This window comes from Salvelinus fontinalis, chromosome 31, assembly GCF_029448725.1.
Source record: "Salvelinus fontinalis isolate EN_2023a chromosome 31, ASM2944872v1, whole genome shotgun sequence".
In the NCBI taxonomy this organism is placed as follows: domain Eukaryota; kingdom Metazoa; phylum Chordata; class Actinopteri; order Salmoniformes; family Salmonidae; genus Salvelinus; species Salvelinus fontinalis.
Window position 1 is genome coordinate 27,020,056 of NC_074695.1, and position 15,357 is coordinate 27,035,412.

General features: G+C 41.8%; 1 protein-coding gene across 3 annotated transcripts in view; it reads right to left on the minus strand.

The window, feature by feature from the left end:
* Positions 1 to 15,357, minus strand: part of LOC129829959 (centrosomal protein of 104 kDa-like) — a 35,108-nt gene that overhangs the window by 4,445 nt on the left and 15,306 nt on the right. For 2 of the 3 annotated variants that reach the window (XM_055892018.1, XM_055892017.1), the window contains 9 exons: positions 13,176 to 13,349; positions 11,134 to 11,310; positions 7,515 to 7,715; positions 6,974 to 7,069; positions 6,606 to 6,684; positions 6,309 to 6,384; positions 5,932 to 6,040; positions 5,581 to 5,719; positions 2,631 to 2,698 (listed from right to left, as the gene is read on the minus strand). In XM_055892018.1, the coding sequence (XP_055747993.1) occupies positions 2,631 to 2,698; positions 5,581 to 5,719; positions 5,932 to 6,040; positions 6,309 to 6,384; positions 6,606 to 6,684; positions 6,974 to 7,069; positions 7,515 to 7,715; positions 11,134 to 11,310; positions 13,176 to 13,349 (1,119 nt within the window). Of the gene's footprint in view, positions 1 to 6; positions 2,105 to 2,630; positions 2,699 to 5,580; positions 5,720 to 5,931; positions 6,041 to 6,308; positions 6,385 to 6,605; positions 6,685 to 6,973; positions 7,070 to 7,514; positions 7,716 to 11,133; positions 11,311 to 13,175; positions 13,350 to 15,357 lie in introns of those variants that run through there. The other variant, XM_055892019.1, reaches the window with a different exon arrangement.

A 15,357-nucleotide genomic window follows, 5' to 3' on the forward strand; every position in this document is an offset into this window, starting at 1 on the left:
CTGGAGGACAAAGAGCAAGTCAGTCTGCTGCTGCCCTATAAAATTGAATCTCTCCCTCTTACTCCATGCATGCCTTTGCTCTGCAGCAGCACTGTGGGCCGGTGTCAGAGCCTGGCTAATGGCCGACTTGGCTCCAACACAGGGGCTTTTCATCTGGCACACCAGGCAAGGGTTTGGGCCGCTACTGAGAGTTTTTCTTGTCGAAGGTAAGAAGGAGAAGTGTGAGGGAGAATGAATGCGGCAGCGCTGCTTGAGGGCTTCCTGAAAATGTGCATCCTCAGTTCATCTTAAGAAGGACACTGCATGTGTGTTTTTATTCATTTAAAAAAGGCAAGTCAGTTAAGAACACATTTTTATTTACAATGACGGCCTACCAAAAGGCAAAAGGCCTCCTGCGGGGATGGGGGATTAAAAATAAAAAATGTAGGACAAAACATACATCACAACAAGAGAGACCCCACAACATTACATAAAGAGAGACCTATGGCAGCAACACATGACAACACAGCATGGTAGCAACACAACATGACAACAATACAGTAGCAACACAGCATGGCAGCAGCACAAAGCATGATACAAACATTATTTGGCACAGAGAACAGCTCCAAAGACGCTGAAAGACATTTTCAATCTTTGCCTGACTGTCAGACACACAAACAGGTTCCGGATGTTATATACAGAAGAGTCACACACTGTCAAATTTCCCCAAAAAGGAGGCTTAGTGTCGACATGCATTGACAATGCAGCTCAAGTAGAGCATTTACATTCTATTGTAATATTTCTATTTACAGTGGCAAGAAAAAGTATGTGAACCCGGTCATGAAATTTGATCTGATCTTCCTCTAGGTCACAACAATAGACAAACAAAGTCTGCTTAAACTAATAACACAAGAAAACGTATAATTTTATGTCTTTATTGAACACACCGTGTAAACATTTACAGTGCAGAGTGGGAAAAATGTGAACCCTTGGATTTAATAACTGGTTGACTCTCCTTTGGCAGTAATAACCTCAACAAAACGTTTTCTGTAGATGCAGATCAGACCTGCACAACAGTCAGGAGGAATTTTCGACCATTCCTCTTTACAAAACTGTTTCAGTTCAGCAATATTCTTGGGATGTCTGGTGTGAACTGTTCTCTTGAGTTCATGCCACAACATCTCAAATCGGGTTGAGGTCAGGACTTCTGTTGAAGCCATTCTGTTGTTGATTTCCTTCTGTGTTTTGGGTCGTTGTCCTGTTGCATCACCCAACTTCTGTTGAGCTTAAATAGGAGGACAGATAGTCTTACATTCTCCTGCAAAATGTCTTGATAAACTTGGGAATTCATTTTTCCGTCGAGGATAGCAAGCTGTCCAGGCCCTTAGAGAGCAAAGCAGCCCCAAACCATGATGCTACCTCCACCATAATTTACAGTTTTGATGTTGGTGTGCTGTGCCTTCTTTTCTCCACACATAGTGTTGTGTGTTCCTTCTAAACAACTAAACTTTAGTTTCATCTGTCCACAAAATATTTTGCCAGTAGTGCTGAGGAACATCCAGGTGCACTTTTACAAATTTCAGACGTGCAGCAATGTTGTTTTTTGGACTGCAGTGGCTTCTTCCATGGTGTCCTATGAACACCATTCTTGTTTAGTGTTTTATGTATCGTAGACTCATCAGACCACATGACCTTCTCCCATTTCTCCTCTGGATCATCGGCAAACTTCAGACGGGCCTGGACATGCGCTGGCTTGAGCAGGGGGACCTTGCGTGCGCTGCAAGATTTTAATCCATGACGGCGTAGTGTGTTACTAATGGTTTTCTTTGAGACTGTGGTCCCAGCTCTCTTCAGGTCATTGACCAGGTCCTGCCGTGTAGTTCTGGGCTGATCCCTCACCTTCCTCATGATCATTGATGCCCCACGAGGTGAGATCTTGCATGGAGCCCCAGACTGAGGGTGATTGACCGTCATCTTGAACTTCTTCCATTTTCTAATTGCGCCAACAGTTGTCGCCTTCTCACCAAGCTGCTTGCCTATTGTCCTGTAGCCCATCCCAGCCTTGTGCAGGTCTACAGGTCCTTATACAGCTCTCTGGTCTTGGCCATTGTGGAGAGGTTGTAGTCTGTTTGATTGAGTGTGTGGACAGGTGTCTTTTATACAGGTAACGAGTTCAAACAGGTGCAGTTAATACAGGTAATGAGTGGAGAACAAGAGGGCTTCTTAAAGAAAAACTATCAGGTCTGTGAGAGCCGGAATTCTTACTGGTTGGTAGGTGATCAAATACTTATGCCATGCAATAAAATGCAAATTAATTACTTAAAAATCATACAATGTGATTTTCTGGATTTTTGTTTTAGATTCCGTCTCTCACAGTTGAAGTGTACCTATGATAAAAATTACAGACCTCTACATGCTTTGTACGTAGGAAAACCTGCAAAATCGGCAGTGTATCAAATATTTATTCTCCCCACTGTATATATATATTTTTTTACTGTTTGAACTTAGTCATCCCTAAAAAAATGCATAGGTGGCCCTTCCAAATGCTTAGGTAGCCCGAGTCTGACAGTGACTGGCGACAGTGAAAAGGACCACGGCCAGTATTTGCGGTCCTTTATTATATAATCTGTGTGAGTGCAACAGAAGCTCACCTCTTCTCCGGACATGAAGTTGTTGTGACACAAAGGACAGTGGTTGGAGCCTTTGACTGAGCCAGGAGCTGAAAACAAAGAGAAACATGAGTAGCACAGCCCTGCACAGAACCCCAAAATGCCCACAGAAAATGACATCACCAGTGGCATGTATTCATGAATGCCAAGGGAAGCCAGGCTTCCCCCCAAAAATGGACCAATAATTTAGTTTAAAACTATTTCTCTTTCATCTCTGTGTTTTTATAATTTCCCTTCAATTCGCAATTGACTGTACCTATCTCACCGGAGAAATCTTCAGAGCGAGGGAAACAGCACCCCTCTCATGTATCTAATGCTGTCTGAACAAAAAGAGTATGACATGTTGCTGCTGTAGCATTTGATTGATTGTTCCCAGTGAGCATAAAAAGTATAAAATAATTAACCAATCAGTATTGAGCTGAGCGCAACTGTGGGTGGTCCTTGCACACCAAAACACCCCCCAAAGGGAGGCCAGTTTGGATTTGGCATCACACCAATCAAATCACATCAAAAGTGAAATTGTCTAACATTATTTCCTTTCTGCATCTGCTTGTGATGTGTTGATGTTCTGAATTAGTTAGCTGTGTCATTCCTACAATGCGGTGCCTTTTCTGTCCCCAGGAAATATAATTTTGTAGGGTAAAATGTGGATTGCAAAAGGCTTTAAATATAAAAGGTCATGTGTTATTTACCTTAAAAATACAAAAATATGGATCTTGAAAGAGATTTTTATGCATTTTGAAAACTTTTTTTTTCAGTGGACATAGGCATTTTTGACATGTCCTCGGGTGTTATTCATCAACTTCTACGAGAAATAGAAGCCATAAAATAATAATACATTTAATATCTTTCTTCATTACTTTATAACTTTTTTTCATGATTGTATTTATTATTATTGTATTTAACATTGTGTGTCCCTGATATCACTTTCCACCCTGTTAGTTTGCAGTAATAGTCCTTTAAGAAAACAGCCCCTTCCCACAATGACATCATGTTCATGAAGTGTCATCATTTGTTTGGTGGGAAAGCAATGGTGCAAAGCTAAATAAATATAAACACTTTGTTTTATCTATTTTTCCATATTTCATTATGTTAGTCTGTCTCACTCCTACATTGCCACAATGATAACATTTCTAAATGTTAAAATCTTCAAGTGTTTACCATTATTCTAACCTTAACCCACAGAGCTATGGCTAAATTAGGTTCCAAATGTTCACCCTGTTAGGATTATTCTCTCTAGCTTGTGCTTGGCTCTGCCCACCTCCTTGCTTCTTCTGCCCACTATGACTCATTTGTTCCCATTGGAAAAGACAGGCTGTGGTCTTGGGTTAGTTATACAAATCTTTGTTTGCAGTTTGCAATGTTTGCTTTGTCTCGGATTTATATTCACTTATTTATTTATTTATTTTTATTTAACCTTTATTTAACCAGGTAGGCAAATTGAGAACACGTTCTCATTTACAATTGCGACCTGGCCAAGATAAAGCAAAGCAGTTCGACACATACAACAACACATAGTTACACATGGAGTAAAAACAAACATATAGTCAATAATACAGTGAAAAAAATAAAAATAAGTCTATATACAATGTGAGCAAGTGAGGTGAGATAAGGGAGGTGAAGGCAAACAGATATATGTATAAATAAATAAAAATATAAAAAGGCCATGGAGGCGAAGTGAGTACAACACAGCAAGCAAAATAAAAACTAAAAAAAAAAAAAAAATAGATGGGTTAGCTGCCAATGTCACGAAAACAATGCACACGCTTCAATGAGGCAGAAGTCTGTGTGTTGTTGTGATTCTGGATGGCCAGATAGCTAGCAACAATGACAAGAAGCTACCATGTGGGGAATCATAGATGGCTTGTTTCAGCTCACTGTATCTTGTACCACGTCTTGTTTTGAGGTGTTTTGACTGATGTCACGTTTATGCTAATATGGATCAAATCTCAAAACTGTAACAATGTATTTGGGATACAACAAGTGCTCATTGTGCAAATGTATTTATGTTTTCAATAAACAGACACGAAATATAGTTTACATGTTGTCAACAATCTAAGCCAACCCAGTCTGTTTTGCCCCATAGTTGCACATACGCGTCGGTTTTGTTGCTAAACAACCAACCAGTCTATACATTTCCATACTCACCAAGAATTACATTTGGTAGTTCATTTCAGCAGAGACGGTGGCTTTTAGTATAGTTTTTAATCTTTACAAACCGGACAAAACATATAGACGGGTTGGTTGTTTAGCTAAAACAAGCCACCTACAATTCCCCACATGGCAGCTTCGTGTCATTGTTGGTAGCTGTCTGACCATTCAGAGTCATTACACCACACGGACCTCTGCTTAAAAATACAATAAAATGAAAGTATTAGAACAGTTACGACGATTATTTTATTCATGATCCTTATTCATAATCATTGGTTACACGGTTATACATTTACCATGCTAGCCCTAATAATAACACTGCCATGGTATTGTTTTACAAAAATGTTTTGTAAAACATTTTATTCAGCACTATTCAAGCTATAGATTAAACTGATTGGCCACATTTTGGTTGAGCGCCAATGTATATACTCCATGCAGTGATGTTACCACTCAGTGATAATGTTTCCTTTCTATCAGTCATTTACACAAGTACTGTTTTAATGAGCTTACTTGACAACCCAACTGTTAAGAGCCCCTGAGGGTTAATGGACAGACATGAATGAAAGAGTAGATGAGTGTATATAGTAACAAGCACAAAATACTCAATATCTTTGGCTGTGTTGGATTCTTGTAAGGATATACTTGCTTACAAAGACTAAAAGAAGGGATCAAGTGTTTGGCAAGGTTAGCAGAGTTAGCAGTTAGCAGGGTAAGAAGTTAGCACATTTAGCTATTAGCAAAGTTAGCAGTTTGCTAGTGCTAGAGGAACGTTGAGACTTACGGTTGCAGGCAGGGCTCTGGGTGTGGTGGGTGAGCTCGTCAGTGGACATGGCCTCTGAGCAGCGAGGGCACTGACTGAACCTGGCCCTGTTCTCACACTCCCCCAACAGGTGCTCTGTGAGGCTGGCTATCTCAACCACCTGAGAGAGACAGCGTAAGTCACAAAAACACACTGGTCTCCAACACAAGGACACACAAAACCACACTTCAATGTGTCTATGCACTACACGGTCATATCCTTACTCCACCCAAAGCTCCTGCTGGTTCCCCACCCTATGGTCCTTCCGCAATGGGTCATTTTGATTTTTTTTTATAGGAGTTACTTGAAGTGGCCCTACTGGCCTTTGGGTACCTGTCTACATTGGTCACAGCAATGCAACATAGGACAGTGCTTCCAGTAGTGCAGGTCCAATCCATCCTCAGTGAAGGACTCATCTTTTTCACCGCAGAATATACAGAGGCTGAAACACATTGAGAATATACACACCGACCGAAACACATTGAGAATATACACAGGCTGAAACCAATTCAGAATATACATACGCTATAACATTAAGAATACACAGACTGAAACACATTATGAATAAATACCGGCTGGAAAATCAAATTCAAAGGCATTCCATGTTGCCAATTAAGTGTTTTCTACTCTTTTATGTGTTAGACAATTTTTCACAGCATTTCAGTCAGCTTCGTAGATTCCTTTCTGTTTTGCTGGGCATCAACACTCACTTGTCCAAGTTGTTGACAATTGAAGACTGGTTATCTCCTGCATCTTCCGGGTTGCTTTGGGGTGCAGTTTTGACGCCTGGAAAGCAACAGGGATTTTTCACCTGTCACTACAAACTAGAGGGACAGTGTATTGTAGTCCCTAAAATAATGCCTCAAAGTGGTGCAACCAGCATTCCACCGTAAAAACAAAAACGTGAACGACAATGGGTTTGGCCAAAACCCCACCTCAAATGCCACAAAAGGTTATCAAAATCAGTATACGTGTGAACAGTGGTTGAGGACAGGGTTCATACAGACCTGTTTTTAAAACTTTAACAGCCTCTTTCTTCTGTCCTTTGGTATTTCCCTTCTCGCTTTCCACTTTGGAATTGCCCTTCTAAAACAGCAAATCAACATCTTGCAGAGATATAGTACATACAGTCTAAAAAGTGTTGTAAAACCATATACCTGTGCTTATATCCATACCAATGGTACATATGATTAAGTGTCTTTTGGAAATAATCAATACCATAGAGACTATTACGTGTGTGTTCTATTTACTTCAGTGGTCTATACTGTGGACATACAGTACAGTGGAATGAGTGCACAACAAGGAGGAGTGACACAGACACGCTGGCCTGTTGAAGGAAATTAGGTAATAGTGCAGTGATGGCAGCTCCACCTACACTGATCTCATTCAAGGCAGCCAGCTGCTCCCGAAGACTACGGATCTCCTCCTTCTCCTTCTCCCCCTCCTGCTGTGCGCCTCCCTTCTTTGACGTCTGAAATAAAATTAAAAGGAGTCTAGTGACACACTTAATGCCATAGTACTGTATAAGTCTCTCTCTCACAAACTCATTCCTTTTCTCCTCTCCCTCTGTCGTTCTTCTTCTCCTCTATCGCTCTTCCTCTCCCTCTCTCTGTGTTTGCCCATGCTTCTCTAACAACCCAGTCATGTCTGGAAGCCTTCCAGACAGACTCTACTGCAATGATGACGATGTGTCCTTAACTTACCCAAGGAGACACTGCCAGAATTCTAGCAGTGGAACATTACTCAATAGTAGCACGGTCATTACTTAATGGGACTAATGGGGTGAGAGAACACAAGTGACAAAAAAGAAGCAGCTCGTCACCCATCCCAAACAACTGTGAGAACTTGTTCAGAATCACAGCGTGTCCAACGTTAAGTCATGACTCATTCAAACACACAGATGGGCCGAGCCTTGCCTGGGACTCCACCGGCCGCCCATCGATCCTGGCGAAGCCGTCAAATATATTTTTATAGAGGACGTTCTTGCGAGTGGCGGCATCGTTGGCCGGGAGGTAGCTGAGGATGGCGGTTTTGTGCAGGCGGTACATAGCCAGGATGATGAGCACGACCATCTCTCTCACCTCTGACGCGATGTGCTGCAGCGCACCTGTACAGAACTGACACAGAGGCACAGAGGTGATGAACAAGAGAGAACAAGAGCTTTTAGAAAGCTGAAACGGAAACAAAAAGACTGGTTTACCAGAGACAGATTAAGTCTAATCCTGGACAAAAAAACTCCTGCTTAATGGAGAATCTCCATTGAAAGTGCTTTTTAGTCCAGAACAAGGCTTAATTTGTAGTCTGGGAAACCTCCTATAAGAGCCTTAACAGAAATTAAACAAAAACAAAGAGGATACAGTGGAAGACTAAAACAGCTACAACATACTGAGTTTAGCATGATGTACCTGTACAGAGGATGAAATACAAAAGGAGGTTGCATGTCCAAAAAGAAGCAAGCATACTAGCACCACTCAGATAGTGAATGAAACTACAATGTATAAATGACAGTTATTTTGACTGAATGAAAAAGCCTGCATATGTAATTGATATGTAGAAATTCTACAGATTTCATTGAAACATGATACTAATCAATGCTTGTTTAAACCAACAGTCATTCTATTACGATAGTCTGGTGAGAATGATAGCTCAATAGCCGTCATAGCATATCGGATAAAGAACATTCAGAGAGAGCATTTACCTCAAAAGGTAAACTGTGTACAAAGGGCACCTATACTCTCCCTGAGTCAATGGGCTGGGGACAGGCAGCCATTATTCTATGTTGTCTCTCTCTGCTTCTCATTTTAATTACAGGAAATTCAATCACCTCTTTGCTCCGGCTCCCGGCCTATCTCCCAGGTAACCGGAGGGGAAAGGGAGAAATGTATCAGTCCTCGGACCAGGGGGAAATAACCCGGCTGACCCTGCACTGAGCAAAGAGCAACCTAGCAGGGTTCTCCAAAGGATTTTTTTAACAAGGTGGTGCTACTGACTACTGCCGGGAGGGAGGCCTCAGAGATTTTAGCGTTTTTTAACACCTGTAACTGCCATTTCATGCAATCTAGATAAAAAAATTGCCTTATTTGATAACTAATCTCTTACATTTGGAGAAACCTGCCTAGGTGCAGGCTCGTTATACTCACTAAAGAGAATGGGGAAATGGTGGGCTCAATTACCATCAAATTCAGGGTTCGTACCAATCTGGTCAATGTGGCAAGCATTACACTAGGAAGTTATGCTATAGGCTACTATCTTAAAACAAATATATTTGAGCCAGACACAACAACAGGTGCACAATCCAGACCTCTTCAGGTTTGTTCCTACGTGTTATAGACTCTATTTTTATAGATTCTACAGTAGTCCCAAGCGGCCCTGCTGTGCCCATCAGTCTGTCCGCCGTAAGAGGGGAGAGGGAGCCCGAGGAGGAAGGTGTGAAACTCAAGCAGTACGACTCAGTTGCATAAACCCCCATTGTTCAGTGAGACGACACAGGCCTGAGGGTGGACATGAAGCCATCATCTCACAACAGCAATCAGGTGTGTTGACAAAACTGGAAAACAGCGTCTGGGAATTCACAGTTTATGACCGTGAGACCGATTTTCATATAACACCTCACTGACTGAACCCACAGGGTTTACATATTATGTGTTTTTAGGCCAAGTGGTGCGCCAAGACTCCTGAAGGGCTGTCAATGAACACGAACAGTTTTCAACTGAAACCAATTCCTGTCTTAGGCAGTGAGCAAGCATTATAGGGAAATGCCCTCCCACTATTGCCTCCGAATGCAACGCTTACCCCAAAAGTTTTCAGCAAACATTGAAAGGAGCTGACATAAAGCAGTTGGTGCATGTGCTAGCTGTCTGCAAGCACGCACAAACAAACATGCAAACACAGGCCACCGAGGAGTGTACCGTCTTGGGCTCTTCAACTTGAGGGACTCCGGTGCAGAATTTAACAATTTGCTCCCGCCTACCATAAAGCCAGCAGTGAAGCATAGGCCGGCCAAAAGAAGTCTGACGTCAACTAGAGAGGACAGACAATCACACTGCCCACTTTGTCAACACTTGGATAGTTGACACATAGATACTAGGTCACTGTTGGAAGTGAAGAGACAGAGACACAGAGAGAGAGAAAGAGAGAGACAGACACAGAGAGAGGAAGACAGAGACACAGAGAGAGAGAGAGAGAGAGACACGGAGACAGAGAGAATACATCAAAGACTTTGCTAATCGTTTTCCCCAGGAAACGAGGTGACAGGCCGCTGACCCAACTGCAGAATCTCGATAGTGGAGAGAAATCTCAAAGACCAGATTACCTGCTGAACTTTGCCACACAGACAAATGCGTGGGACAATGTTGACCATCCTAGCAGCCGGGTCTGTCTTCTTCCCAGGCCTGTTGATATTGGTCTCTAAACAATGCATCAGGTACTGTACATCCCTACACTGAGGTGGAACGAAGGGATTTTTTTTATTTATTTTACCTTTATTTAACTAGGCAAGTCAGTTAAGAACAAATTCTTATTTTCAATGACGGCCTAGGAACAGTGGGTTAACTGCCTGCCTGAATAAGGCCTACTCACTCAGAAGACCTGGCTCCTGGATTCCTACCAAACATAGCTATACTAAATATGAAAAAAGAAAGAGGGAAAATAAAATGTGATACAGTAACCTTTGATGCATGCAAGAAAGAAGATAATGAACATGTTGTCTCATTAACATTTGTCTATATCATGGCTCTCCAACCATTTTCCTGGAGAGCTACCCTCCTGTAGGTTTTCGCTCCAACCACAGTTCTAACTAACCTGATTTAGCTTATCAAAGAGCTAATTATTAGAACCAGGTCCACTAGATTAGGGTTGGAGTGAAAATCTACAGGACAGTAGCTCTCCAAAAACAGGATTGGAGAGCCCTGGTCTATATGGAGAAAACATCAACTATTCCCTATGTTCATTGGGTACTGCTTCTTGCATTTCAAGCAATGTATGCTGCAATATGCTTGTTATTTATTTATTGTTTATTTATTTGGTGGTTAGTTTGTGGAACACATATTTATGCATATGTGCATATGCTTCTGAGCCTTATGTGAAGGCTATATTGTATATCATAGCTAAAATATGATCTTCTGTTCTGAGAGAGAGAGAGAGTTGGGGTGTGCTGTGGCATTCACCAATGACAGCATGCTCCCAGCTGACCAGAGGTGACTAACGCCTATTTGAGTTGAGTGAATTAGGATGACTGATTCAAAACACGGACATCATCTATTTGGCCATCCTCTCTCATCCTTCAATTCCACTGAGCAACTTATGATATAGAACTGCATAGTGCATAGTCAGTGTTGCTGACTCTAGACCACACATGGGTTCAAAACCCGCCCTGCAACTTTCTATTCTGTCTCTCCATGTAATTCTGAATGATACAATAAATAAACAAATATGACAGGGGAGTGGACATCCACTGTTCTTAAAAAAAAGCCTGCACACACTGCAACCCTCCAGGAGTGGGAGTAAAAAAAAATCATGGTTGCCTTAAGTGTTTACCTTCATGACGTTGTCCAGAGTGAAGCCTGAGTTGTCTGTACCCAGTTCTCCCAGCAGCTTCTCCAGTAGCTCAGCCCTGCTCAGGGCCTGCCGTGTGGGGATGTTGGATTTAATGGGCTTCACCAGCTCCCCAGGGACCAACTGCAGGGCCTGCACCTCTTTAAACAGGGCCATATCCTGCACAGGAGCGAGAGGAAGAGGCAAGGCAGCCATTTTGAAACCAGGAGGTAGTAGTGGAGAAGCAGTAATGCTGGAGAGGGAGCTACGACCAGGAATTTCAAGATTTAATAAAGCCCAGAATGGGTGCTCAGTCCTTGGAGATGACAGAAGTGAATATAAAAAGGTTCAGGATGACCCTTCAAATCATGTTTCATGCTGAAAAACATCCCCCAAAAATTCTCTATACAAACATGATATTGATACATTAACATTTTCTAGAATGCAGACCTTAGGCACAACAATTGTACCATAGAAAAGTACTGGAGTTAATTAAAATAACCTAACTCATCAATATACTTTTTAAAAAGACAGCTTATCGTCTATCCAGATATGTAGGAACACCATCAATTTGGGCACCATCTAAAGTGCATATACTTAAATCATAAGCGTCATTTTTATGTTGGCAAAGCCCATTCATGAAAAGCTACAATACAAGCTTGTTCTCTATTTGCTAATATCTTTAAAAGGTGCATAGTCAAGAGCCTTTAAAGAAACATTGTGCTAAAGTTCTATAATGTGTAAAGGGCCTTTAAAGGTCATTGCATGCTAACCTACAGTACCCAACCAATGTTTTGCTCACAAGAATGTTCTGGGAAAGTGAGATGAATGCATAATGAATAAGGATGTATTATTGCTCCTAGAATGGATCAGAAGACCCTTTCATGCTATGTGTATTTTTATGGTACTACTAAAAATGTAAAGTTTCATTTGTGTGTCCATTGTTGTTTATATAGACCAAGGCCAATAATGTTTTGCACACACACACACACACACACACACACACACACACACACACACACACACACACACACACACACACACACACACACACACACACACACACACACACACACACACACACACACACACACACACACTCTGTTTCTCTGTAGGGCCCCAACATTTCTAGTACAACATGGGGCTTGTTGGAGAGTTTGAAATCAGCTGCAACACCTCTAGCTCTTCATCCAAACAGAGCTACAGTAATTGTTAGCTACATGTCTAAACGTTCTAGATCCGGCGCAGGCCTCGATGGCATGCAGTCAATGAGACGTTTGTAATGGAATGGTGATGTATTGTACAGCAATATTCTCTAATTAATCTCATCCACAACTACCAACATGTAGTTCCCACCTGTGTGATTGGCAGCAGACATTTTGTGGCCAAACGTCTGCCACACAATGGCCTGCTATCACAGTGTAGGTTAGGTACGTACTACAATAGCAATATAGGCCTAGCAAGAATTCAGGTCTGCAAATGAAGGGGACCAGGTTGGGAATTTGGACAGAGCACGATAAGTGCATCCATGGAGCAGCAACCCACCTGGTTGAAGTCCTCAATGATGCTGCCCATGCTAAAATAGGCTTTGTGGCAAAGGTGGGCATGCGGCCCGCAGCTCCCCTTTTGAATGCCCTCGGATCAATCACCTCCTCCGGGGTCTCAACTTACTGTTGCGAGTTAGTACAGTAAAATGTTGTTGTGCATCAGCAGTTTTTCTATTTGTATGTTAGTCACTGATAGTCAGTCAATTACCCCATGTCAGCTAACATTTTTTAGATTGCTAAATTAGTTTAGCAGCCAGCTCATTGATTTTGTTAGTCAGTCTCTCAGATATAAAAACTGCAATAATTCCTGTGTAGTATTGCATGAAATTTACTATAAAACTAAAAAAATGTATCTCCGTTGTCAAGAGGGGGGCCGCTAAAATGTTTTGCTAAACAATGTGTATGTGGGTACACAGACCCGCGAGCAACTGTGGCCCCTCATGAGGAGTTCAGATTTTTCCCATTAAAGTTGCCCATCCCTGATCTAACTCTACCCACCTGGATGAAAGCTGTGGCCATGGCCCGTAGTCTGGTGGCCGAGTCCCCGGTCCTGGAGAGTAGGTTGGGCCAGGTCTGCTCTACGCAGTGGACCAACTCGGCTCTACCCAGGGCCTGACCTGGGATCAGCTGGGCCAGCAGCAGCCGCAGCAGCTTCAGAGATGCCTGGAACACCTACAACACACACATACATTAGAAGTAACCAAAAAGTAATCTCATTACAACATTCTGTAATGTCCTATTAAACATGGTTACTTACTCTAGTTTTATTTTTGTTTGTATAACATTAGTCAACTCAGCAGCTGAGTGTCCTCCCTGAGATTGGAAGTTTTGGGGGTTGGAAACCCGGTGGACACAATGCCTCAGGACCATCTTTCTCATTGCAGGACAAGTCAGGGAAAGTGGTTGCAACTTACAAGGCCAGCATTGTCACCAATCCTCTCTAATATTTGTTTAAGTAGAGACCTCTAGCAGCGAGCAGTGGGAATGTGAGTGGGACTGGGACAGCATTGTTGAGAGTGTAGAATGTGTGTGTGTATAGCACTCAGAGAGCCTGTGACAGGAATAAACATATCTGGCCTTCATGTGTGTCTGTGTGTGTCACTGCTAACAAATTATCCATTTTCAATTCAATTTACACAGCCTAAAGCTTTCCAATTGACAACAAAACCTTACACATTCCAGTGGTGTCTATTCATGAGTGCCATGATAAGCCAGGCTTCCCACCCAAAAAAAGACATCAAATAAGGCATCTTTCGTCTCTGTGCTTCATAATTTTCCTTCAATTCGCAGAGAAAATATTCAGAGCGAGCGAAACAGCGCCCCTCTGTCTCTGTATGTGAAGCTCATCTATCTGATGCGGACTGGTCAAAAATAATATGATATTGTTGCCGCCTGTAGCATTGAATACAAGAGAAGCCAGCGAGCATTGGCATTTTCCTAAATTAGCCAGGGATGGAAATAGTGATTTGGACTTGTCGTTTTACTTAATTCTCCGTACTGGCCAATGATTATAACGCCGATTCTGATCCAACTATAAAATCAGACATTGTGCCCCTGGCCTGAGAGGATGGAAGTTCAACATGTAGCTAGATGTAGTATGCTAATGTTAACTAGCTAGAATGGCATTTTAGCCAGGTAGCCTAGGACAACAAAAACTAAAAGTGTGTACTGTATCATGACAGAGTCATAGAACGTTTAGGCAACATGAAAAGAGGAGGATGGCATTGGCGTTTCACTACAAGTTGTTTCTACTTGCACACACGCACACAAACACAGACATCAGTACAATGGACAGCCACATCATATTTAGCTGACGTTGATTGGACTAAATCGTTTTTTGTATTTTTTAGTTGTCACTGTATTGGACTAGCATAGGTGATTAGATGATGTTGAAAAGTTGAAGTTGAAAGGGTGCTGGAATAGTGGAGGCAGCGCCGGTTTTCATTGAGACTTGAGGCAACTCTCCGTGGTTCTAAATCAATAGTTGTTTAGTAGCCCGAAAATGACGAAATCATTAACTTGCTTGACCATGCTGTAGTAGGTCATGTAATGGTTTGTTACATGTAATACGTTTTGTGGACCTCACCGGACAGATGTTGCTCTCCGGTTTTGTGATGAAACAAACGTATGGTTGAATTTATTCTGCCACTGTGTCTTCTTATTGTCTCTGCCTTTAGGCCCATATATATATATATATATATATATATATATACATATATATATACATACATATATATACACACACTTGAAGTCGGAAGTTTACATTTAAACTCAGGTTTTCACAATTCCTGACATTTAATCCTAGTACAAATTTCCTGTTTTATGTCAGTTAGGATCACAACTTTATTTTAAGAATGTCCGATTAATAGTAGATAAAATCTGAAATAAGTAATTCTATTTCTTTCATCACATTCCCAGTGGGTCAGAAGTTTACATACACTCAATTAGTATTTGGTAGCATTGCCTTTAAATTGTTTAATTTGGGTCAAACGTGTTGGGTAGCCTTCCACAAGCATCCCACAAAAAGTTGGGTGAATTTTGGCCCATTCCTCCTGACAAAGCTGGTGTAACTGAGTCAGGTTTGTAGGCCTCCTTGTTCACACACGCTTTTTCAAATCTGCCCACACATTTTCTATAGGGTTGAGGTCAGGGCTTTGTGATGGCCACTCCAATATCTTGA